Here is a 26,608-nt window from a genome sequence, read left to right on the forward strand (position 1 = left end):
TGCGACTCATTTGTAAAATAAATCCCATATTTGGGATGGTCCCTAAATGAGGGTTTGCATATTCTGCAATAATAACAGCAAAACAAATCATTTCCAAGCTGCCATAATGGTGCTAATTGTGTAGAAAGATGTTTTTGTGTTCGAAAATAAGACGGCTGAGGCTGCTTTTAAATAACATGCCTGGATTTCCAAAGCAAAACATTCAAAATCATGAAAAATCTTTTTACCAATGAAAAATGACAATTCTAGGAAAAAACTATTACTCAAAAAAAAAAAAAAAAGACCTTAAATGACTTGGCTATCTCCTCTATGTTAAAAATATCTGTATTTGTAGACTACATGCAATTTTTCTAGTTATAACTCTTAATTAATGATTTATAAAAAGTTTAAAACACCAAGCCCAAAGAAGTCAAAATATTTTAAATATGTAATTGAAATCAACTCAGAACATAGTTACACTGGATTTATTACTACTGGGCCCCAAATGCTTTTCCTTCCCTAAACATGATTCCCTACTAACACCACCATAACAAAGCAAAATCCAAGTTTATGAAAATAAAGTTCATGGAGAGTACTATTCTTCTGGTGACCGAAATCATCACAGAAAATAATTTTCCATTAAAACATTAAGGAATCCCTAAATTAATTTCATTAGAGGCAATAGAAGAATACACATATATACACATGCATACTTTCATTATGCTAGCCATTTTCTTATTTAAACCCCATAAAACCATTTTTAACATGTATTGCCCCAAATTTTCATTTTGGATCAGTTAATCTCTGTTGGAGAGATCAAGACTCATAAATAAATTATATAATCTCCTTTAAAAAAAAAATTGCGGGTTTCCCTGGTGGCGCAGTGGTTAAGGGTCCGCCTGCTGATGCAGGGGACGCGGGTTCGTGCCCCGGTCCGGGAAGATCCCACATGCCGCAGAGCGGCTGGGCCCATGAGCCTTGGCCGCTGAGCCTGCGTGCCCAGAGCCTGTGCTCCGCAACTGGAGAGGCCACAACAGTGAGAGGCCCGTGTACCACAAAAACAAAAACAAACAAACAAAGAATTGCAATCTAAACTTTTACTTATCTGATGTCTTGAGTAAACAATTCAGATAAACATTATTCATGCAAACTTTTCTCCATCATTTACTGGGTAGTTTTCTAGTCTCTTTGAGTCATCTTTTTCAGAGTCAAATTTTGACTTACTGTCACTGAAATTTTATGATTGCATAAATGTCAGTTATAAATCCTAAAAACCAAACGACACTATGGCAAATTTAAGATCAATTTTTTATTTAAGTATACATATCATAGAAAAGCTTTATCTCATAAAAATATGCCCCATATTAAATAATTTTAAAGATACGTAATTACTTACATATAATGCTTTCAACCTAGTTTATTATCATGAATCCTTTGGTCCCCAAACCTGCCTATGTTTACGCTCCTACTGTTGGATGTGGAATACAACAGCCCCACAGGGAGGGGCAAGAAACAAGGGTACTAGGCAGACCAGTCTCAATTATCACTGATGATGCTGAGCGGCCCTGCACTGTGAACACGTTATTCAAACGTAAATGAGAAAATAAGCTGTATGAGTGACCTTCATGAGGTTTTTCACATAAAGTGAAATACCATATCACTGAAGATTTAACTACTAACAAGCTGGGCCGAAGTTACTTAACTACTTCTGAGTCCTCTGAGGTAACATCAATATCCAGCTTCCAACTTCCACTCTTCAAAATATTTCTCCATTGTGCGCCTGGATCTCAAGGTGCCAACATTCACGGTAGGTATGATTTTCTGCGGCTTCAGCCATTGAACAAAACGTTTCATCTCTAGGTAGCTGCTGTGTTCACTATAAGGAATCCCTGCAACACGAAAGACAGTGCCTACTAAAAATCAAACTAATAAAGAAAACTGCACAAGCCCAAAATAAAATAAAAGAGAAAAGGAAAGCATTCCAGAGTATTTTTGCCAAAAATTCCTTGGTGCTTTTTTTCTGATAACAAAATCTGCTAGTATCTTTTACAAATAATAAATATTAAAATGATACAAAAACTTTTGAACATTAAAAAATTCTATTACTTTGCTATGTAGACACTTAATAATATGCATTTCTACAGATTCTTATTTATAAGTAGGCTTTTCTTTTTAAACAATTCTTCCCTTTAAGCACTTTGCCCAGCTATTGATTTCAGGAAAATTCTGGAAGAAATATGAGTAAAATTTAAAGAGTAACCAGCAGAAGACTCTTGATTTCCACAGCAAGTAAGCAGATTCCATCCCCAAGCTTTGTACACATAAAAAGGAAAAAAAAAAAATTAAGTACTAAAAATCTCTTCATCTTCTTTACTGAAGATCAAATACCTCAGAGAAAGAGGGAGAAAGGGTCCTGTTTTGAGTAAACTAGGATCCAAAAATGTTTCCATCAGCCATTATTGTAATAAGCCAATCTCTGAGGACAGTGGTAAACATCCTCCAAAGATGAAAAAATTAAAGCCAAGTCTGTATCTCTTGCTGTCATCACATCTAATCCACTGTCTTCCTGTTCTCGGTGTCGCAGCGTCATTTAAACTTCCAGGACACGATGGCACTACCCACCCCTCCTTTCAAGTAGTTCTACGATCTCCCCTACATGTCACTGATCACACATATAGACTGATCTGTATTAGTCAATGTCTATTTACTACAGTCATACTCCTTTATATGCACTTACAACATACTAAAGATACAGGTGTAGAGCATGAGGAATGATTTGAACCTGTTAAATTATTACAGACTCTTTGGTGCCTCTTTTTCCTTGGATCTTAGTTTTACTGCTTTTAAAAAAAAAGTAAGGTAATTACAAACATTAAGAGTAAAAAAACTGAATAATTATACCATATATTGAAATGTTCCCTTTGGTCTGGGGAATAATACCCGCCATACTAGTTAACTTGTTAGAATGCGTCCATCCTGTAGGTCGAAAAGCCAAAATCTGATCATATTTCCCACCACACTTCTTCAAATGATTCTGTAAACCCTGTTAAATAAAAACAGGATATTTATTTAATGGTCAGTGAAGATGGTTTATATGGAATAAAACAGAATGATTAAAATGTTACATTGGCACAGTCACCGAGTTTTCACTTGGTGAACATTAACTTGGAAAACCTAGTGCTGTGCTCCCCCAAAAAATAAAATCACCGAAAAAAAAATCTTTTCCCCTTTACTTACCTAAGTTAAACAAGTTTAAGTACAGTCTGAGAAAAATAAGATGAGGCAACTTTAAAGATAAGTAATCATGTGTTTTAAAATTACAATTCAGATAGCTACCCAAAACAAACAAAACAAACACCTCTCCAAACCCTACAATTATTAGGATATTAGAGATACTAGCATCTAATACTATCCTTATGAGAGATACTGATATTAACACTGGTAAACATCAATCCAAACATATCCTCATACATATACACCAGTAGAGGTCTGACAGATGGATAAAATATGGAAATAACTTTATAATGGCATTATACTCAACTCAGACGTACATTTTAAGATGCATAGTATCTAGTGTTCCCTTTTCAAGTGTTTACTCCTTTTCACCCTTTATGCATGAACTAGAATAATTTCAAATCTTTTCACAGTGCTATGATCAGAAGTAATATGCTAATAAGTCTTGAGGTCAACATTAGTGAGGTCATCATTAGTGAGGACATTAGGTAAGATTCTCAGAAAATCAATGACAAAGGTTCAACCTTTGCAAGATAAGAGAAATCCAGATAAATATAACAATGACAAGAGGGATACAAAAAAACTCTAATACTTTTCGGGCTAAAGATTCAACCCAGAGTGTCAAAGGCTTAGTGTAAATTTATAATAAAATTTTAATTTTATTTAAAATAATAAAAAACCTAAAGTGTATATAGTATCATCTTGGATTTCTAGAAGTCTTCTTTAACCATACATACTCTACTGAATTTTTAAAAGATGCTGGTAGGAAGTTCTGAAGAAATGATAAAGACAAATTCACTCATCCATCTATTCATTCGTTCAATAAATATCTGTTCCAGTATTAACACCAGGTGCTGATGTCAGAGTGGTGAGACACAGCCTTCACCTTTTGGAAGTTTACAGCCTAAGGGGAAGGCATCAATAAACACCACCTTCTGAGTCTTTTTTTTTTTTTTTTTTAATGGAAACCATCTGCCCTTTCCTAACTTTTTAAGACTCTCATCATCTATTATACCATCAGCACCTAGGAACTTACAGATTGATCTCTTCAGAAAGGACTCATTTTTTAGTATAAATTTCTAGAAATGGAAATAGTTGAGGATTTACCCTCTTTTCCATTATTATCCAAGTGGATGAAGAGTGCCAATTTCTCTGAATCTCAGCACAGGAATATTACCTTTTTTAAAAGTACACCAATTTGGTAGAAGACAAACACATCATTTTTTTTTTAATTTTTCTTTTTGATTACTATTTAAAGGTTGAACAGTTTACTGTGTCTATCAGACATTAAGATTTCACTTGACAAATTAATAATAACGCTTTGATTTCTCTTTTGCATCAAATAATGATCTTTTATTAATTTGTATACCTACCATTAAACAGTCATATTTCTTACCAACTACTACCCCCCCAAAAAAAGTTTAAGTTATATAGCTATATAACTAAGTTTTCATTACCATATCCCTGGCCCTGCAAATTTTCAGATTTTTGTCTTACTTAGTCTAAGATCTATTGTAATACTATTTGCTTAATTACTAATCCCTCTCTCTTCCTGTCCTCACAAAGAAAAGGAAATAATAGGAAACAGGTTTAGGAGCAATTAAACACATAATATCATAAACTGAGAGTCCAGCTATCAATGCAGGTCATCAAACGTATCCATTCTTATTTGCCTCTGTTAAAACACTCGGGAGAACCCACTCAGAAGTAATTTCATGCTTTTCATGAGACAAATTAGAGTTACCATGAAAACATCATTAATTCGTGCCACAAACAAAAACATAGGATATTATCATATAAGCCAAACACACAGAGGACTGCTGACAGCCACTGGTCTTTCATTAACCACAACTGCAGAACTACTATCATGAGGAATTTTATTATCATTTAGTCAACATAACGTCCCTGATCTATGACTTGTCTCTCTGTTTACTGGTAACCAGTTTGTGATTAAAATGCATTCAGTAGATGCCCCTAAAGTTATTTTTTCAGTATGCAAATAATCATCTATAACATTACTGTCATAATGTTTTACCACATCCCATGAATCAGGTTTAAATCAGAGGTGATAGTAAACTATATACTTACGTATATGAACTTGGGATGTTGAACTAGGTAGCACGAATGGTTTCATTTATAGGGTTTCTAAGTCTTTCAAGCCTGCCTTAGAAACCCTGACAATTGTATCAGGTTTACATTTTCACAAAAAAGTCATTAGCTCTGATACAATAAAACTATTTTTGGCTGGTAAGAAAAACTGGCTTTAAGTACTAACTAAAATATAGTCTTACGGTAACTGGCAGCTTCTGCTCCGTCTGTGTTCTGAAGATATGAAATTGTAAAAAATGTCATCAATATCTGGCCACTTGCATGGAGGAAGGGGAAGGGCTACTAAACAATACCAACAACTTATGACAAATAATGGACGTAATACAGGCAATGATTTCAGATATTCTTTTGTTTTTTGTCTTCAAAGCAGGTAACTGCCAGGTTTTTGGGTGTTTTTTAAGCATACAGTTCAGTGGTTGTTGGTATAGCCACCAAGTTGTATGACCATCACCACTATCTAATTCTAGAACATTTCACCACCCCTCCATAACACCGTACCCATTAGCAGTCACTCCCCATTCCCTCTCCCTGAAGCCCTGGAAACCACTAACCTACTGACTTCTTCAGATTTACCTATTCTGGATGTTTCACATAAATGGAATCACACAATATGTGGCCTTTTGTGTCTGGCTTCTTTCACTTGGCAGGGTCTCAATGCTCATTCATATAGTAGCATGTAGCAGTAATTCGTTCCTTTTTACAGCTGAAGAATATTTCTATTTTATGTATATATAACATTTTGTTTATCCATCCATCATTTGATGGACATCTGAGTTGTTTCCAGGTTTTTTGCTATTATGTATAATGCTGCTGTGAACATTTGTGTAGAAGTGGACACATGTTTTCAATTCTCCTAGGCATATACCTAGGACTGGAATCGCTGGTCATATAGTCACTCCATGTTAACAAACTGCTTTCTAAAGCAGCTGCACCACTTAAAAATCTCATTAGCAAGGCATGAGGGTTCCAGTTTCTCCATATCCTCACCAACAACTGGCACTGTCTTTCTTAGCACACTCCTTGTGAGTGTAAAGTGGTGTCTCACTGTGGTTTTGATCTGCAGTTCCCTGATGGCTAACAGTGTTGATCCTCTTTTTATGTGCTCCTTGGCCATCTGCACACCTTCTCATTCATTCCGTAGCCCTCTGCTGTCACTGGCTTTCTCCAACATCATTTCACTGAAACAGTTCCTGTGCAGGTCATTTTTTCCTTATATGACCTCTCCACAGCATATGGCACTTTTAAACACTATTCTTGAAAAGGTCTAGTCCCTTCATTTCCATAATATTCTGACTTCCCCACCCCTTTTGTCCCCCTAAATGGATAATTTGTCCAAATGAAACTAAGTTAGCAGGAAATAAGGCTGTATTGCATGAAGTAATCTTTATAAAAATTATAAAAATATGCTATACTCTCCGCAGGATATCAGTGTTCATTTTATAATTAACTAACATCCTCATTAGCCTCCATTAAACTGGATGTCTCTCAAATTTAACATATGTTTGCAAAGCTGGCTTAAACACCAGTGGACAACACTATGACCTGATTATCCTAGACATTTTTATGAATTATATACTCATGAAAATAGGCCATAAAATTTTTACCATAATCTCATGAAAAGAGTAGTTACACCAGTGAGAATTTCCTTACTCAAGGGATAGAACTAAAATCCTAATTTTCTTTACACAATGTGTTATTATTTATAAGACAGATACAGTAATCAACACCTAAGCTATTTCAAAAAGCTCCATAAAAGCTATTTCATAAACATTATAGCAAAATTAAAAACATATTTTTTGGTGTACATTATGTTCTGAATTACTTTTTTTTTTTTTAAGAAGATGTTGGGGGTAGGAGTTTATTAATTAATTTATTTATTTTTGCTGTGTTGGGTCTTCGTTTCTGTGTGAGAGCTTTCTCTAGTTGTGGCAAGTGGGGGCCACTCTTCATCGTGGTGCGTGGGCCTCTCACTATCACGGCCTCTCTTGTTGCAGAACACAGGCTCCAGACGTGCAGGCTCAGTAGTTGTGGCTCACGGGCCTAGTTGCTCCGTGGCATGTGGGATCCTCCCAGACCGGGGCTCGGACCCGTGTTCCCTGCATTAGCAGGCAGATTCTCAACCACTGCGCCACCAGGGAAGCCCTGAATTACTTTTAATACATAGGTTTGATGTATTCCATTGCAAGGTGTCAAAACGTTAGTAAATGGAACGAATCTTAGAATCTGAATAAATCTGACAAATGAGCCCCCATAAATCACAGGGAGGTCATGTCATATGTATCTTAATTTATATCTCAGAACCAGCACTAGAATTTTCTCTTTCACTTCTACTGTTTCATTTAATCCTCACAAGTATATTTTCAACGTATACTAATGTTATAGTGGCTTAATATTATACAGAATAGACCTGAAGAAAAGTAAGAACTCCCTAGAATTCTCCACTCATTTCCCTACTCATCCAGGAAGAATGGAGAACAATCTCAGAATGTTTGAATGACCAGAGAGCTGCACACTTTTCTATTTTTGTTTCTTCCTTTATGACAGTTCTCTAGTTCTCAAACTCCTGGTGGGCATATGAGTTACTCTGTACAGCTGCACACACACACAAACTTAAAACATTTAAAATTCCACTTAAAAGATTTTCTAGGGCAAAGTTTACTTTGACTCCACTGTAACTGAATTCCTCTACGTTAAATGCAAGTAAAATGGGATTCTAGTTTACAATCATCAGATTGCCTTTTCTAGTTCATCCTAAGAAGACATGTCTCTTGAATGCTTACCTTAAAATTAATTTGCATCATTGGGAGAAGGTGAACCAGCGAATTGCACATGTCTGTAGTGATGAGGGAATTAATTTCTGGTATATTGAAGCACTGCAGTGTATTATATTTTTCTTTGGACATGCCCACTTTTGAACCTAAAACATCAGCAATGGCTAAAGGAAAAGTTTAAAAAGAGTAAAATTACAGCTCATGAAAAAAAATAAAATTACAACTCAACTTTAAAATAAGAATTTACCAAATTAAAAGAAATTCAAAACATTCACACTTTTGCCATAATATCTCAAAAAGGCTGAACAGGTTTGTCAGTTAACTATGTGGAATAAATTGTGAGAAAGCCAAGAATCTATTTTTAAAGATCTAGTATTTAAAAATTGCATAAGATATATGGAAAGAGTTAGAGGGAGGGAAAAAACAAAATTTGGAGGAGTTAAAACCTTAGCTTTATCATTTCACGTCTTAATGTTTGACATTATGGGACCACAGTTAAGAAGAAACGGAAGTACTTTGCAAAATAGTACAATACTATGTAGACAAACTACAGTTACATATCCAAAAATCATTTAGGAACAAAAACTAAAACTGGTCTCTAAAATAATTAATTGATGGTTATCATCAAAGAATGCAGTGAAAGACCTATGCACTAGTCATCTTTCAAAGTTTACTAAAATACTAATGTAGCATGGACTTTTGCTCTATAAACATTTTGTAGATATGAAGGCTACCGTAAACATACTTATCAAATGTTTCCATTAAGTTCAGGCTTTCAAAATTTAAATGAATCAAACTCTATCAAAGAGTTTCAACCTCAAAGGTAATATTGAACTGTTTCAGGAAATAAATATCAACTGAAAGAACAGAGCCTGAAAGGGCTTTATGCAGAAAGAATCTGATCTTTAGAATACAGTAAATTAGCTACAGCTACCACCCACCTAGGAAGACTTTCTCTTTTCCAATAGCATAAGTGCCACAGACAACAAGAGCACATGGGTTTAGAGTTACAGTCTCAAAGGCAGTGTTGATGGCAAACTGGATAACCTCTTGCTGAGATGGAAAAGAGTATTCTGGGCTGCAATATCTGTAATATGGAAATATGGTACTTATTAAAAGAACAACAAGAAAGTCATAGCATTAAGTTGGATGCTATTTTAGAAAACAAGCTTTAGCAAAATTACATACAACAGCAGTATAGTACATTAACGCCACCGCAGTTATCTCACCAGTGCCTGTGGTTAAAATATTTGTTACCAGCTATTGATTATTTATGATGGAACTATACATTTCAATATACCTTTTTAATTATATTTCTTTTATAACCCTCAAATAAAGAAACTGCATTTTTTTTCCTTCAAGAATATTTCTAGGTAGCTCTTTTAGCTATGAATTATAAGCCTTAATATCTTTTTTTTTAACCCCAATCCCTATCAAAGGAAATATGATTTATAGAGATTATCTTTTAGGACTAGAGAATTCTGATTTAGTTTTTAAAATTACATATATATATATATATATATATTTTTTTTTTTTTTTTTTTGCGGTACGCGGGCCTCTCACTGCTGTGGCCTCTTCTGCTGTGGAGCACAGGCTCCGGACGCGCAGGCTCGGCGGCCACAGCTCACGGGCCCAGCCGCTCCGCAGCATGTGGGATCTTCCCGGACTGGGGCACAAACCCATGTCCCCTACATTGGCAGGCGGACTCTCAACCACTGCACCACCAGGGAAGCCCAAAAAATATATATATATTTTAAGATAATGAAACTGAACATGAATTTGGTGAAGTAGCATTAAATCAAACAGTTAATATTCATCTGGTTGTTATTTTCTTTTAGGAGATATAGGAATATATATAGTATTATGGGACTACAGCAGATCCAGTTGGGTCTACTTCAATACAATGAAAAATTGTATTGAAAAATTAACACTAATGAAAAATTAACACTATTAGTTATAGATATTTGAGATGAAAATTAAGCACTTTTTCACGAAAAATCTCATAAAGTATACACATTAAAGAAATATTTTTCCAATTTTCAAAATTGTTTTTGCTGTTCAGCCATAATTCTTATTATTAAGAAAAGACTGAGTCCTTTCTCCTATAAATACTCACAAAGAAATCCAGAATTGTATGTAGAATTAAGTAACAAAGTTTAAAAAAAATTATTTTCTTAGTTCACCTAGTATTTAGGTGAATGGAAGAATTAACTATAGTATTAGAAAACTGGTTGTGGAAAGACCATCTCTTACTAAGATATGCCATCCAAACTCACTTCTTCTTAAAACAGGTTGAAATGGTTAACATAATTTCTGACCAATTGATGAGGTATTTTAATATATAAAAGAAGATAATAGCTTATACCATTATGTAGCACTTAGGAATTCAAGGTTGCCACTTATAGATTACCTTTTGGAGAAAGGAACAAAGTAAGTTTGAATATTCAGACAGAATCTCATTCTCTGTTTTTTTCTTCACAATCATGCTTAATAGTTACACAGACACTTTGAAAGGATAACTTTAAAGGGCGTTTTCCTAAAGTTTGCTCCCAAATTTTTCATCCTTGTTTCAGTAACAAGGTTTTTACATAAACCATATTTTCAAAAGGATATTACAAAAAAAATTGAGCTGGAGTCAGTTAAGCCATGCAATCCAAAATTTGTTCTTAAGTATATATTTTTTCAAATAGCATCCACCTAATACTTAAAATGATAATTGACAGTAAGCCATCATTTTGATTACCTAAGCAAAAGTTCAAATTATTCATAACATGCAGGGCAAATGCTGTTGGTGGAAAAAAGAAGTACACAAACAAAGTTTCTCTTACGTTGTATCTAAGTAAAGCGTGTGGACTTTCTGGCCTGCAAGAAGAGAACGTTCCATGGTGGGATCTGCTCTGAAGTCTCCAGTGTGTAGTATGACATAACCATTAGGAAGATAAAAAAGGATCATGACAGCACCTGGACAGCTGAACACAAACATTTCAAAGGAATATTCTTAATACAGGCAAAGCATCTAAAGAAAGAGTGTTCATTTCAATATCAACAAGTTAATATACTTTATTAGCTGACCACAATGACATAGCATCGCACTACAAAGGTATGTAGCATTTTCACTTAAGGAAGTTTATGTCACACACACAAAAAAAATGGTGTGCAGGAAAGGGTTAATTCAGCAGGCCAGTGTTGTGCAAACTCCACAGGTCCCCAAGAAAGGCCTGTCCTTAGGAATAGTCATTGGCTGGCCCCTGGGAGATAAGTTTAGAGTCCTTGAAATATTCTGCCTGCTAAGATTGTTTTGTATGCCTGACACATTGGGCCATGTGTTACTAGTTTGATAAGATATTTTATGTTAACAGTGTGATCTATGGTGAATATCTGTCTTTGCTCTAGGGGACTGGCGTCTAAGTACCCCAGGTCAATCAGCATGGGCGTTGCATGTGTACATGATTGACCCTCAATAAAACCCCTGGATACCAAGGTTCAACTGAGCTTCCCTGGTTGGCCACACCTCCTATGTGTTGTTACACACTGTTGCTGGGAGAATTAAGCACATCTGTGCCACTCCACTAGAAGAGGACACCTTGAAAATTGCACCTGGTTTCTCCTGGATTTGCCTCCATTTTCCCTTTGCTGATTTTAATCTGTATCCATTCACTGTGATAAGCTGTAACCACAAATAAAACAGCTTTTCTGTGTCCTGTGAGTCCATCTGGTGAACCATTGAGCCTCAAGGTGGTCTCGGGGACCCCTGACACAATAGGGTTTGGAAATTACTGCCGAAACACAGAGAATTTTCATTTTAAATTCTAGGAAAACACAGGAAATAATTACAATTGTAATTAAAAACTTCCCCTTATCTCCCTGACTCCCAAATTCAGGCCCTGATGACTTCACTAGAGATTTTCCACTAAACTCTTAGGGAAGAAATAATAATAATTACTACATGACACCTTTTAGAAAATAGAGGAAGGAATATTTCATGAGACCAGTATTACTCTGATATCAAAATAAGACAAAAGTGTAGTTAAAAAAAAAACCCTATAGACCAATATACTTTTTAAAACAGGCACAAAATTCCTTAACAAAATAGTAGCATATCAAATCCAGCTATATATTTTGAAAAAGGGTAATACATGAAGACCAAGTGGGGTTTATCTCAGTAATGCAAGGCTGGTTTAAGTCCATCTTTGTCATTTACCCCATTAACATTATAGAGGACAAAAGTTGTATTATCACCTCAACAGATGCCAAAGAAACATTTGACAAAGTTCAACACCCATTCACGATTACAAACTCCCAGCAGAATAGGAATAGAAGGGATTTTCCTCAACCTGATAAAAGGCATCTATGAAAACCCTACTGCAAACATCATACTTAACGGAGAAAGACTGAAAGCGTTCCCCTTAAGATCGAGAACACGGCAATATGTCTGCTTACATCACTCCTATTCAACACTGTATTGAAGGCATAATCCCGTACAATAAATAAGAGAAAAAATATCATTCTAAATGTAAAGAAGTAAAACGAAAGCATCTTTATTTGTGGATGACATACGTAGAAAATTTTCAAGAATCTACAAAAAACCTACAACAACTAATGAGCAAGCTTAGCAAGGTCTCAGGATACAAGATCAATAAACGAAAATCAGTTGTCCAACAAGAAGTGAATGGAAAAAATAATTGTATTGTGTCCACACAATAGACAGTATTCGGTAAGTAAAAGGAACACACAACAGCATGAATGAATCTCAAAAACATGAGGAGTGACAGAAGCCAGATACAAAACAGAAGATACTATATGATTTCATTTAGATGAATCCCTAGTAAAGACAAATCTAATCCATAGTCATAGAAAACACATCAATGGTTTCCTGGGTCAGAGTCGGGGTTCGGGATTGACTGGGTAGGAACACAAGGAAAACTTTTGTGGTGGGGAATATTTTCCATATTTTTATTGTGGTGGGAATTACATGGGTGTTTATTTTTGTCAAAATTCAGCAAAGATTTAAAATGGGTCCATTTTATTTATGTAAATTGTCCCTCAATAAAGTTGACCAAAAAAAAAAAAAATCAGAACCTGAGTTATCATAATTGGTGATTAAATAAATAAGCAGCAGCGAAGTTAGCAGACAAAAACTTATAGGCAACCTGAAAAAATAACAAGCCTGGATTTTAGGAAACCTAGGTTTAGTCTTAATTTTAATTCTCTAGGCATCTATGATCTCTAAGGTACATAAGGCTAACATTCTATGGAAATTACAAAGATGCATAGCTGACTGACAGTTACATTTTGGCAATGTGAATCCTGACAGTACTTTACATTTAAAAAAATGAGGGAAAAAGAAAACCAATTTCCAAGAAAAAAATCTTCCAAGACTTTAGTATCAAAAACCTAAAGAATTTCTTAAAGGAAAAAAAAAAAAACCTCTAGAATCTGAATGGAGTACCAGCTGTTAATTTGTACCAGCTGTTAATTTATGTAAGTGATATTAAAGAAAATGGCAAAAGGTTATCTCTTAAAGAACAGCAGCAATATGTTAAAAGATTAAAAAAAATAAGATGGAGTCTCATGTAAAGCATAGTAATTTAAACTGCATTAAAAAATGGGTTAGAGAACACTTAGAGAACTCTCTATGTTTAATTTTTGATCCTGTAATTGGGTACATTTTTTTTAAAAAGGAGAAACACACTTTACTTAACTGTTTCTTATCTTACTTAACTAAGACATTTATGAAATATCAAGCATAATAGTTCCAATAAAAAGTTCTTAAATAACCATGCAATGTGTTTTCCTTTTGAATATTTAAAAATAGGGTATTACTAAGGTAACTTTAATACTTACTGATTGGCATCTAGCAGAACAACCTTGACACCATTCACTATACATTCAGTGTCTGTTGGCAATGGATGGATGTATTGTTCTTGCACGTGAAGTTTGCTCTTCAACAGATTGCCAGTTATCTGCAAAACAGGATGTGCTTATTGCTGATACATTAAAACATTAAATATGTCTTTTATTTCGTATCTAGTTTAGAACCCAAACATCTTAATAATCTCCTGGTTCTCCCACTTATACTCGTGTAAACCCTCCAGAATGCCAGGAAGAACTTTCTAAAATGACTGTGTCACAGCTCTGCTTAAACATGGTCACTGATTCTCCCTCACCTGTAAAAAGTCCATCATCCCCATCACGTCATACAAAACCCTTCATGATCTGGCTCCTACCCATTTCTGTGGATTTATCTCCTGTTATTCCCTATCTTGTCTTTACTGATTCTGAATTATCTGAAGTTCCTGGAATGGGCATACTTCTTAGGTGTCTGTGCCTTTACACAAACTCTTCTCTACCTGGAAGGCTCTCTCCTCTTTCCTCTACCTTGCTCTGAAATGAGACAGACCTGCGTTCAAATTCTGGCTCTGCCATTACTAGCTCTGTGACTTGGGGCATGCCACTTAACCTCTCCAAACCTCAGTTGCTTCATTAATAAAAAGAAGATAATTCAAGAATGCTTGAGGATAAAATCAAATTCTAGCCAAAGCCCTTAGTAGTACACATTTAAAATGCTCACCTTTTAATAATTATTTCAAGATATCTCTTTCACCGTGAAACTTTTTCTAACTTTAGCCTAGGATACAGTAAAGCCCCGCTTCTCCCTACTTTTAGGCATTCTGTTCACTTTTCTATTACAATACAGATCCCATTGCGGTACTGTTTGTGAATGTGTAGCCTGAAAGCTCCCTGAAGTTAGGTATTTTGCCTTGACTGTCTTTTTAGGCATTCAGTAAATATTTACTGAATGAAACTTACATGTTTCAGTACATCATGTAAATATTTTCACAATGCTGAATGTTTTCACAAAAAACAATATCAATATTTATTGTTTCCACATAACAAAGCATAATTTTAAAAATCTATTGTAACTATTGACAATAACTCATTTACTTTTAGAATCTCAATGTGGAGTCTGTTTTTTCATATATTTTCTAGAAGAATGATAGATCTTACAATCTTAATTGCCTTTTTTTTAACCAGACTGGTTAGAAATTTGCTGCATTCTACAAATTCAGGATTTAGAATACTAAAACTTACCTCACTACAATAAACAGGAAACGTGAAGTTTTTAGACAATCCAGCATAATGATCAGAATGAAAATGTGTGAGAAAATAGGCCGTGCAACCTTCAACCAATCCATACCGAAAGGCATCGACTGTAAAGCCAGTTCCTACAATGAAAACACCAACACAGCTGCTTGAGCGATAGCTAACTAAGTAAAAGCAACCCAATTTGCTTATATAGCAAACCCTCTGACACCTTTACATCTCATTTCCAACTTAACTTTACATTTTAATTTAAAAATCTACACCACATAAATTCAGCAAAAGGTGATACTAGAGACGAAAATGAGTCTTATAAGTTTCCATTAAATATCCCAGTATAGGCTTTTTAATGAATAACTGTACAAAAAAAATTAAAAATACTAAGCTACAAATGAGTTACCTTTTTGTTTTGCTGAATGTTTTCACAATACTTACTGGGCACCTAAAATCCTTTACTTCTGCGAAACAGCAAAAGGAGAATGCTACCTTTCTTTTAAAACATGAATTCTCAATGGGGGTGATATTGGTATGCTCCTAAGGGGCAAAAATGGTTGATGACCCAAATAATCTAATGGCCCTCCAAAGGGCCACAGTACAATAACACAGAAACAGGGTATCTGTAGTATTTGAATTTCATTGTGGGAGGTGGGGAGGAGGAAGGGAAACAAACAAACAAACAAAAAGCCTAAACAGGCTCCTTAGAGGAGCAATAATGAAAAAAAAAATAAAAAACATTGAGCTGTTCTGAAATTTGTTCATGAGAAAAAACAAGTGCGCTGGCTGTGATATGCAGGTAAATAAACATACCTCCACAATTCTACGGAGGCCTATCCACACATGGCCCACTAATTCTGGGCTCACTTAAAATACAGAAGATTAATCAAAATAATTATTAAAAACAGAACTGGTACTATGATGTACATAAATGCTTTTCTTTACATAAATATTTTGAACAAATTATACTGAATAGATTTAGAATATCAAAAAAGCATATTAAAAATTTTTCTGAAACCAAGTATATTTGGGCAGTTTTATATTCTTTTCAGAAGGGTACCTGTTTTCTTCAATAATAAAATTCATTTTACAACACATTTTTCTACTAACTCATCTATGAAGACATGAGAAATTATAAGAACATGAAAAGACTGAGAAACTAAGTTATGATATGGTTTAAAAATGTTTAGCATTTATTATGACCTGTATAACCTGTGACATTTTCCTTCTTCGAAGCTATTTAGTACTTGCATTTTTCTTAAGTGCTTAGAGACTGTTATTATGGTTACTTACAGAGAGCCTTTCCTCCTTCTGTGTTAAGCTGATCTATATGAATCTTTGTCAGATCTGTAATATCTATCTAAATAGTATAGTACCTTATATATAAAATATGTTTAATAAAAGTTTGCTGAATTGAATGGAGTAAAAAAGATTAAATAGGAAAAAAGTCTGTTACAGGTCAATGAGGTATAAAAAGTAAACACACAAAAAAATTGTTTCACACACACATAACATGGGCAATGAACATGTAATACAAAAAAGTTGCATCTTCGTAGATATAGTAAGCCTTGATATGTCAACTTACCAGGTATTTTCTTATAGAATGGACATGTCCTTTTCCTTAATTCTGCTGCATTCGATGACTCTGGGATTTTCGTGTTCCCTCTCTGCAGCCTGCCATGAGCTGATTTTACGAAGACTCTGTCTTTACTTAACTTGACTGTTCCAGGTTCTGTCTTGTTACGGTGACCTGAACTCTTCTGATGTACTCCTTCCTGCAATGAATCTGACTTTTTAAGTCTCTTTCTTTGATGCTGTGACCTCTTACGAGAAAGTTCCACAGAGGGCTGACTCTCACTTAAATTATTTGCTTCTAATTCTAAATCACTTAAAGATTTTTCTGTTTTCCTCTTGCGCTGCCGGGACCTCTTTCCATTAGGACTTACAACTGTATTTAAGTTCATCCCTTCTAATGCACTTTCCACCAGCAATTTCTCTTCTTTTCTTTTGGGCGGTAGTCCAAAATACACACCTATATCCATTTGCTTCATTACCTTAGTAGAACGTTGTGATGCATTACACTTAGGGCCAGGTAGCAATATTTTCAAAGACTTAGCAGCAGTAGGTGTACTAGAAAATACCGCTGTATTTAAAGCTGTAACTTTACTGTCCAGCATACCATCTAATGCCTTTCTGCAGAAACATGCTGAGTTCGTATTGTGCTTAGCATTGAAATTCTTACTTGATAATTCTCTAGTTTTACTTTGGGTTGGTTGGAAAGAATGACACCCTCCTCCCTGGCTTTCAAAAGGTTTTGACATTTTACTCTTAAGTAAGGGAAGAGAAATTTGACTGTAAACAGCTGATTCTTCAATTACCTGTTTCTCTTTATTTGATTGAGATGAGTGAAATTCTGGCTCATCAGGTTTTGCTTTAGTGGCTTGGTAACTAGGAGAAGTAAACCGCTCTGCTAATGCAGGTGGAAACAATATAAAATCATCAGTATATGCTGGATCATCACGTAAAATAATACTCTTATTTTGGAAAGTAAGTTGAGACGAATCATTTAGAGTGTTGCATTTATACGATTTTTCATCGTATTTATCCTGAGTTAAGAAGCTATCCACTTCGGGGCAGCTCTCCTCCTGGTCCTTCAGTAAAGGGTCATGGAGTTTTTTAGACAAAGTGGAGCTATTTTCATCTTCTAAGCTGCCATCTTTAGAGCTTTCTGTAAAAAATAGTTCCTGTTGTGAATCATCCAGCTTTTCATCTGTATCATAAGTTTCTTCATCACTTTGAAGTGGAGAATAGGAGATTTCACAGTTGCTAAAGTCATTTTCTGGCAATGTCAAATTTATGTGTTCTGGGCTGTTTTGACTGTCTAATTCTTCAGCAAGAGGCAAACCAAATCCTACCAGTTTGTCATTATTAACAAGCTCTGTAAATTGTGGGACTTGTTGGGAAGTTTGGATATTTGTCGAAGAGGAAACCTTTTTATCAGTTTCAGTTGGAGACTGAGATTTTCTTAGACATTGTGTCACTAACAAGGGATCAGTTGAAACATTTTTTTTAAAGTTATTTGTTTGTTTCTGATATGAAGACCATCTTTCCTTAAGGCTACAAAGAAAGCCTGAATTAGTCTCACCGAAACTCCCACCTGACTCATGGGATGGATCGCTGAAAGGACTATTACTAGCCCTGCTTTGAGCTAGCAGGTGATGAGTGTATCTCTTGTAATGAGAAGGAATTGTTGAGGAACACTGAAGAGCATCAGGACACTCTGAAAATTTTAATAAAGAAAAAATTATTACCAGATCAAAGCACAGACTAAGCTTTGACAGTATTAGCACTATAAATTAACATGTAAGTGGAAAGTCATCAGTCCAACTTTGAGGCCTTAGGACAATAGCTATCATTATATAAACAAAAAATCACACAATATCAGTAATCCAGTATGGTTTTGCAAGGTGCTAGTTATTATTTTTAAATCAATATATTCTTTTAAATTTCTTTTCAAATACTCTTCCCCCCCCCAGCAAAATCTAAGACTAACACCTTTTTCTCCCCACTAAAAACTTTCACAAATATGAGCTCCTCCAAAATGCATGTCATGCTTGCACTAGGTATTTCTGAAGCAGGTGCTACAAATTGATCCCATCAGTTTCACTCCGTCACTATTGCTCAAGCAATAAAGAGTAGAGAAGGCTGGTATGTCTCTCACAGACTAAAAGTTCTACCTCAATTTTTGTCTTATCAGGTAACACATACGTATGACAGTTGCAGTACCAAATTAGGTTCCGTTATTTAATATTCACACTGTATATAAAACAGTAATAGCAATCTTAATTACAGCTGTTCATACCCTAAACATTTTAGGTTCTGTTCTAAGATTTGAAATTCAGTTTGATAAACTGGTTAATAATAAGGCTTTAATAATCTGGAAACTATTCCCTGTCATACCTTTATGACTGAGAAACAGTCTGTAAAGCGTCTTGGCATACCCCACCCCTTGTATGTTCATTTTCAGGCCCATCAAAAAATGATCCACCCCCACAAAAAGAAGATGTCACATTAAACTGGAGACTTCATTGCTTAAAAATTAAGTTAAAACCACCTCATAAAAGTATATGTTATAGAATAAAATTCAATTCAAGAAGAATCCACCTGAGATTATCCGTTCAAAGGAGTTTAATCAGTGAAAAAACCAAGAGAAAAACTCTTTGAGGTGGCTTCACCTATAAGATATTTCACCCTGACTGCTCACCATGGGATTCCAGCTGCCATTTCTGACTTTCAAGCCACTGAAAAACAAATTACTAGCATTTGATGAGGCTTTCTCGGTTGTATAAGGCTAGTGCCAATTTTTTTTAAGTTATTTTGCATCTTCATGCAGTACTTTAAAATGAGAACTAGAAGTTAATAATAAAACGTATTCTGAATCATAGTTAACACGAAAGCCATACTGAATATTATTTTGATTCCTTGAGATTTAAAAATTTATGTATGGTATATATAACTTTTAAATAATCAAATCATCAATAACCATCCATTCTCCATATACTACAAGTAGGATTTTCTACATATTAAACATGATATTTATTATATAGTTTAAATGATAACAGAAACAGTATTACTTCAGTTCTCATTTGGCACAATTTTATTTATTAGAATCTTAATAACCAAACACTCCTTCCTAGTTCTTCTTTCTGTCCATTAGCACGATGACCCCAACACAGCCGTATTTAGAAGGCTGGACTACATTCATGATTCTCTAAAAGTCTGTTTCATAAAAGATAACAAAATGGGCAAGTTGTTTAGCTTTTAAGAACCCTCATCTATCAGATGTCAATACCACCTACCTTATGCAGGTGAAAATATCTACCATAATATGTGCTCAATTAACATTTATGAAAAATCACAGATTTTTAGGGACTCATGAAATAGTAAAATGCATTTATATTGTTTTCAAGTTTGCAACTTGAATTGACTGTTATCTTTTTACCCTTCACAAGAAGCGTAACAATGCATTACCTTGTTTCCTTCTGCGGTTAAGTCATTTATACTTTGAGTATCTCATCTCATTTTTGGTTTACTGCTTACCTGGCTTGTTTCACTGGACTGATATGTCTGGCCTAACGCAGGTCTTTTTGACTATTTAGAGTCCACTATCTTTTTTGGAATCTTACCTGTTTCGGAGACTGGTATGGAATCCAAACACTCAAAAACATGCCATCGAGGTGTCTGACCTAGCAAGGAGGAAAAAGGCATCTGGCAGTTTGGACAGTACCCATCATAAACCGGTCGTATCTTTGGAGACACGTGTTTGTTTTTGTGAGTCCTACAGTGCTTTCCTGGAGTGGCCTCCCTGTCTTGACACTGCTGAACACCGTCTCCACAACTAGAGTTCTGACTGGAAGCGACAGAAGTCTGACTGTCTGTTTCTCCAAGGCACGTTTCGGGGGCCTTAACCTTCTTTTTACCTTCTACAGTTCTTTTTCTATTTCTGTTTCGTTTTGACTGGTATTGTCCATCTGTTGCTTTCTCAACAGATTTTGGAATATTCTCAGAGCAATTATTTGGATGTACTGGTTTGGGTTTTCTTTTGGATTTGTATTCCCAGATGTCTTGTTCCAGAAAAGCATCCTCTAACATGGCAAAATGATTTTGATCATTAAAGAAGCACTAATCTTAAGTAAATTGAGGGTCTATGTCTTGTTTCAAAATTTTTTAATGGAATTATTTTGCTCAGGAAAAAGAAGTAACAGAAAACCCACCAACTTGATGGGAATCTAAAGCTCTGATAATGATTATATTGGCAAACTACAAACCTTATACATGAGAACACCTGCTGTTTCATTTATAGCACAATAAAATTAACATCTGAGTTTTCCATTGTGTGTATTTCGTTCAGGTATCTTGGCTTTTTCCAGGACTTGATTCATAAAAAGTAGTATCAGTAATACTTTGAACACTAAACCCCAATGGGAAGTATAGGTTTAACAGTTTAATCTTAGAAGGAGCTTCGTAAAATTGTTATAAAGCTCCTGTCAGCTCTCTTTCAACTGGACAATTGTCCAAATAATTCACAAACCCAACCACAGTCCCTGGGCAACTGGCTCAGCAGGTGTTGCAAACACTTAATGGCTACTTCAGTTTGCTAGTAACACTAGTCACACCATAATCAAATGTGTGTGATTGGCAAAAAAAAAAAAAAACAAAAACGCGCCCTTATCCGTGACTGGTGGATATTCGACAACTTCAGTTTCCTGGGTCAATCCAGTATCTTCCTCCAGCGGTAATGAACAAACACTGCACAATGAACAAACAAAATTCAAGTATGTGAAGTTGTGCTTGCACTGAGGCCACCCACACTGCTATCTCCAGACCCCAGAGGTGGTCTGCCTGAAGGTGATCAGCTCTCTCTCCCGCAGCCTCAAAACCAAGCTTCACCTGCCTGATGCCTCCCACCGGCTCGACCGCCTCTTTGGGCATTAAAGGCTGCAAGGCCAGCAGAGTAGGCCCTCATCCCCTCCAGGGAAGGGAGCGAGGGAGCTGCCAGCCCAGCTCGCTCCACAAAAGCCACCAGTGCTCTCCACTTCTGAAGACAGAGGCCGGGCCCTCAGGGATCCCCGCGGTCGCCCACCTGCCACCCTCGCGCCTCGGGAGTAGCTCCAGCTGCGTCCGCTCCCATCGTGCCCCCTCCCCCTGCTTGGCTGACAATCTATTCGCACCCGCACTTTCAGCACTGCAGGGTAACAAAATGCTGCGTTTGCATATAAGCCAAGGCCATGGGCTAGTCGCTCACAACTTTAAAAAGCCTACTCCTTTACCTTTAGTGCCGTGGCGGAACAGCTTCGCGCTCCCAATGCTGTGTCGAATCGGCTGATCCTGGTCTAAACGTGAGACTTTAAAAAGAAAAAGAGTTAGGGCCCTTTTAAATCCTACGGATTTATTTTGTTTTGTTTTAGTTCTAAAACCTGCTAATTTCCAAAGTGAAGGGTGGGGAATTGTTCTCTTGGAGCTTCTAGAACGCTGGCCCAGAAGCCTTTTCCATGTTGAATCTGGCGCTCTGAATGTCCAGGCTCAGCTGCGGCGAGAAGATTTAGAAGGGGCGGGGTAGGTTGGGACGGTAGTTTAATTACGTGCCTGGGAATTGCGTCAATTTGTACTTTAGCATTTGAAAAAAGTGCTGTGAACGTGGAGTGGCGCTGGTGGAGAGTGAAGCGAATGTGCGGTTTTGAAACCAGAAGACCGTAAGTTCCTCTCCCTCCAAACGAGACCGTCCCGCGGGCTCTGCGGCCGCCCCTGGACCGTCCGGAGAGAACATGGCGGCGCCCGGAGCCCGGAGCTGCAGCCTCTCGGGCCTGCTCCCGGCTCAGACCTCGCTGGAGTACGCTCTGCTCGACGCCGTCACCCAGGAGGAGAAGGACAGCCTGGTCTACCAGTATCTGCAGAAGGTGGACGGCTGGGAGCAGGACTTGTCAGTGCCCGAGTTTCCGGAAGGTGAGGGGCTGGCTTCGGGGTGGGGACCCCTCCCGGAACCTCCCCTTCCTCGGGGACGGCGCCCTCCCCTGAAGCGGTGGGCGAGGCGTGGTTCTGCGGCCGCGCCGGGCAGAGGCGCTTCGCCCAGCCGAGCCTCTGTCCCCAGGCGGCGGCGGCGGCGGCGGAGGAGGAGGACCGGGGGTTTGTGGAGGGCGGGCACATGTATCTTTGTCTCTGTTTCCTCCCTATCTGCCCGGGCCGTGTGTTAACTCAATAGACTTTCCCTGACTGTTTCGTGACCCCTGTTGACAGTGATTCCAGTGTCCGTGCCCATTCAGTCTGGTTGCCCAGCATCGTCATCATCTTTGTGCATCATCCTAGCTTCCATTTATTGATCACTTCTTATGGGCCACACACAGCCCTAAACACAAGGGTATTATCTTATTTGATCCTCTCTGCGAACCATTTGAGGTGCTCTTCTTAGCCCTATTTTCTAGTTGGGAAACTGAGGCCCGGGGACAGGGAGGTTAAGTCGTCTGCCGAGGGCCTCACAACTGAGAACGGCTAGAGTTGGATTATACAGACACCCCTCCCCCCCCGTACTGCATCGGCTGGTTTCTTAACTGTGTCACACTCCTCCGTTCAAAGTCGTGAACCTTGTAATTTTAATAAATCTGAATCAATTATGGCCAGTTTCCAGGTTTGAATCCTGGCTCTGAATGTTTGGAGCACGACGGAACTGATAGTCCCAGCAGTGCTGTTGGTGAAGCTCATCTTGCTATGATAAATGAAACCGAACTTTACCTTCTTTGGTTGGGACTGGCATTGTTTTGACTGGTGGTGTTGGCGTGCCTCCTGGCATGACACTGAAACCACATGTATAGTTAATTGGTTCGATGCGGCAGGGTTCAGTATCTCATGGGAGGTCTATTGGAACCTTGCCTCTGACGACAGCCTCGTCTTTCGAAGCCTTTTGCTCTCGCCTTCATACGTGCTTACTTTATCTGTTATTAATCCTATACTGGACTTGAATTATTGTGGAATTCTATCAAAAGAATTGGGTGCATTAGTGCTTATTCCATCAAAGAAACTTTAAAAGTTTATATACATGAATGTGTATTTTTTTTTAAAAGTCTGTAAGAAGTTAGTTATATATCGTACCCTGTCGTAAAACGGGCATGCTAGCAGCTAGGATTTGGGCCAGTGTTTTTATTTTCTTGTTTGTATCTACGATGAGTGTATTTCATTACTATAAGATTTGATCTTTGTGACTCATACATAATACAACAAAATATTCAGGTTTCATATTTGACACAAATTTTCTGCTGGACCTGATTATTGAGAACAGAATACTAGATGTGAGTTTTTTCTTGGTTTCTTTATCAGTTATTGTAATCAGGAAGTCATAAACATAACTCAAAAACACTGTGCTTTGTTAATTTCTTCAAAGAAACATGTTTTATGAGAAGCTGTGTGGTATAATGGATGGATTCAGACAGATCCAGAATTAAATCCCAGTTATTTCATTTGTCAGTTGCATGATTTTAAGCAAGTTAGTTGACTTTGCCAAGGCTTACTTTTCTCACTTATAAAATGGAAGCAATTATTTACCTTTCAGGTTTATTATGCAGACTATATAGTATATCTAAAGGTCTTACTTCATAAGGTAGCTCAGTAAATGTCATTGTTAGCAGCTTTTAAAGTTATATTCATTGTTATTATTGTTATTATAAAGTGAATTATTAAGTCTGGTAAGCACCTAGCACAATAAGTGACATGTAATTATACTTTCCCTGCCTCTCCAATCTAAGTCACTTGACTATTTACAGAAAATAAATTTGAGACAAATTCATAAATATTTTAAAATTAGGATTTGAAATATACATAATTAGTTTGAAGTTTTATAGGGTCACTTGATCTGGCATACTATTAAAACTTTATCAAAATGGATATTTAAGACCTCACTGTACCCTAAACCTCACTAGGTGTGACTAATTGGCAGAAATATTAGTTTGATTTGCAGACTTTTTTTTTTAGAATTTTAATTGAGTAACTTCAGTTGCTGTTATTAGTTGTTAGCTGTTATTATTCATTTGTTCCATCCAGCTTTGGCTTTCAGTTTGTATAAAATATTTCCAAATACCTGCTTCAAGTTATAATTAATACTTTTAGTATCTGCATTTATTTACTTATAAGCAACAAACTCATTATCTTTGTTTCCTTAAATTGGTTAAACAGAGATGCTGTACTTTTAATCTACTTTTGTGTAACAAAATTTTTCTTCATAGTGCATAGTTAAAATTGTAAATCATGGTCAAGTAATTATAAATTCTAATTTACACAAGCACAGATTAATGAGATTCCTTTTTTCTTTGGAGGGAAGGGAACATGCTCTTCTTCAATATTAATGTTGCTTCCATGAAATCTATAATAATAGCAGTGTGTTTTGCTTAACTTTGCATTTAAAATATTTTGTATTTAAGGTCTCATTCAAATCCAGAGCATTTCAGCTCTTTTATGAAATTGGCTTAGGTATTTTGTATGTTTATCCTTATATTTTAACACTGTTTTTTGATATTTATTCTTAAGGTTGACCTTCATTCTCAGTAGCCCATTTGTACCTAATATGTACTTAAGTCCTTTTAATATTTGATATTTCCTCTTATTTTTACCTAAATATGTTAATCTTACTTCCTTTCACACACAGACTAATCTACCATTTCTGAAAGAATTTAGTAGCTTTTTCTTACTATATTTGCAGACTGTCTCATAGTAGTAGCTTTCCCATCTTCTTCCTCCCCACTCCCTTCCTGCCCTGCCAGTCCCTTCCTTAGAAATAATAATTGTTCACATTTTAATAGAAAGTTTTAAGTAAATTATCTTGATCATTTCCTTTAATCGTTTTTTATTTTGTGTAAATTTCAGGACTAGAATGGCTGAACACAGAAGAATCTATTTCTGTCTACAAGGATCTGTGTGGAAAAGTGGTCGTCCTTGATTTCTTCACCTACTGCTGCATAAACTGTATTCACCTGTTGCCTGATCTTCATGCATTAGAGCACACATACTCTGATAAAGGTATCTGCCCTTTAATTGGTTTCTAACAGTCTGTCCTGGCATAGTCACTGGAAGAGTAGCTGACTCATTTTGCTCATAGGAGAATGAAACATTTGGCAAGACTTCAATGATTCTAAAGTAATTTCTAATCTATGAATTAAGGACTCCATGTACCTTTTCGTGAAGAGTTAAGCTTAGTGATAATGGTTTGCCTTCCTAAAGAACCAGCATTTAGTCTGTGGTCTTTTCTTTAAAGATAGGACATAGTTTACTTTTTTCATGATCAAGTATTTTAAAAAGGTCATTTTATATACGTGGACTTACCTAAATTTGTTCTATGAAGAAAAGAAAAAATGAAATGTGTGACTAATTTTATATTCTTGCTGTGATAAAAAGGTTTAAAGTTCTTATTAGGAAATATGAATAAGCTTCCTTTAATTTCAAATGACATAAACTACTACCTGTGCTAATATTTTGGAAGGCAAAATATTATAACAGATACTTTTTCTTTGACCCTGCTTTATTTAAAAACTATTTATAAAGGTTAATGTTTTCCAAAGCACACCAGGAAATCCTTTTTTATGGTATTACAAATTCTGAAAATGTAAGAGGTTATACTTAGTATTTTCTTTAGAACTTTGACATTTTTTCAGATTTTTTTCTTGTTTACTTCTTTCTAAAAAGAGAGCATATGGGATAAATGAAACTAATTAAAGGTTCCATTTAATTAGGCTTAAATTAATTGAAGCTGTCCTCTTGGCAGTGACTAAAAAGAAGAGGGGGTTACTGATCTTGTGAGAGTAAAGATGAGAATAGAGTATACATGTACAAAAATGAAGGATTTCTTGAAACTTAGTTTAAAAAAAGGAGTGTTGGATATA

The 26,608-nt window shown here is 36.2% G+C and overlaps 2 protein-coding genes across 4 annotated transcripts in view; one reads left to right on the forward strand and one right to left on the reverse strand.

Moving 5' to 3' along the window:
* Nucleotides 1-1,268: 1,268 nt before the first annotated feature.
* DCLRE1A (DNA cross-link repair 1A) lies at nt 1,269-22,265 on the reverse strand. Of its 2 annotated transcripts, none has more exons than XM_032608045.1 (10): nt 22,019-22,265; nt 20,375-21,497; nt 16,774-18,468; nt 15,186-15,319; nt 13,938-14,056; nt 10,922-11,062; nt 9,035-9,180; nt 8,103-8,257; nt 2,881-3,022; nt 1,269-1,868 (listed from the first exon to the last, which is right to left on the reverse strand). In XM_032608045.1, the coding sequence occupies exons 2-10, from the start codon at nt 20,838-20,840 to the stop codon at nt 1,708-1,710; spliced, it is 3,159 nt and encodes a 1,052-aa protein (XP_032463936.1). In that variant the 5' UTR covers nt 20,841-21,497; nt 22,019-22,265; the 3' UTR covers nt 1,269-1,707. The 2 variants fall into 2 exon arrangements, with proteins under 2 accessions (XP_032463936.1, XP_032463937.1); XM_032608046.1 differs by lacking the exon at nt 22,019-22,265 and adding an exon at nt 21,832-21,899.
* The window catches only part of NHLRC2 (NHL repeat containing 2), a 59,098-nt gene continuing 54,749 nt past the window's right edge, over nt 22,260-26,608 (forward strand). The window contains exons 1-2 of one of the 2 annotated variants that reach the window (XM_032608047.1): nt 22,260-22,691; nt 25,596-25,748. In XM_032608047.1, the coding sequence (XP_032463938.1) occupies nt 22,514-22,691; nt 25,596-25,748 (331 nt within the window). In that variant the 5' untranslated portion in view covers nt 22,260-22,513. The remainder of the gene's footprint in view (nt 22,692-25,595; nt 25,749-26,608) is intronic. The other variant, XM_032608049.1, reaches the window with a different exon arrangement.

This window comes from Phocoena sinus, chromosome 16 (assembly GCF_008692025.1).
Source record: "Phocoena sinus isolate mPhoSin1 chromosome 16, mPhoSin1.pri, whole genome shotgun sequence".
Lineage (NCBI taxonomy): Eukaryota > Metazoa > Chordata > Mammalia > Artiodactyla > Phocoenidae > Phocoena > Phocoena sinus.

Bases quoted from the DNA above. Each gene is read 5' to 3' on its own strand.
- DCLRE1A (XM_032608045.1), bottom strand. From the start codon at position 20,840: ATGTTAGAGGATGCTTTTCTGGAACAAGACATCTGGGAATACAAATCC. The intron at 11,063-13,937 runs GTAAGTATTAAA...GTTTGTGTTCAG, and splicing joins GTTCTGCTAGATGCCAATCA to CTGTCCAGGTGCTGTCATGA. The intron at 8,258-9,034 runs GTGGGTGGTAGC...CTTTTCCTTTAG, and splicing joins AAAAGAGAAAGTCTTCCTAG to CCATTGCTGATGTTTTAGGT.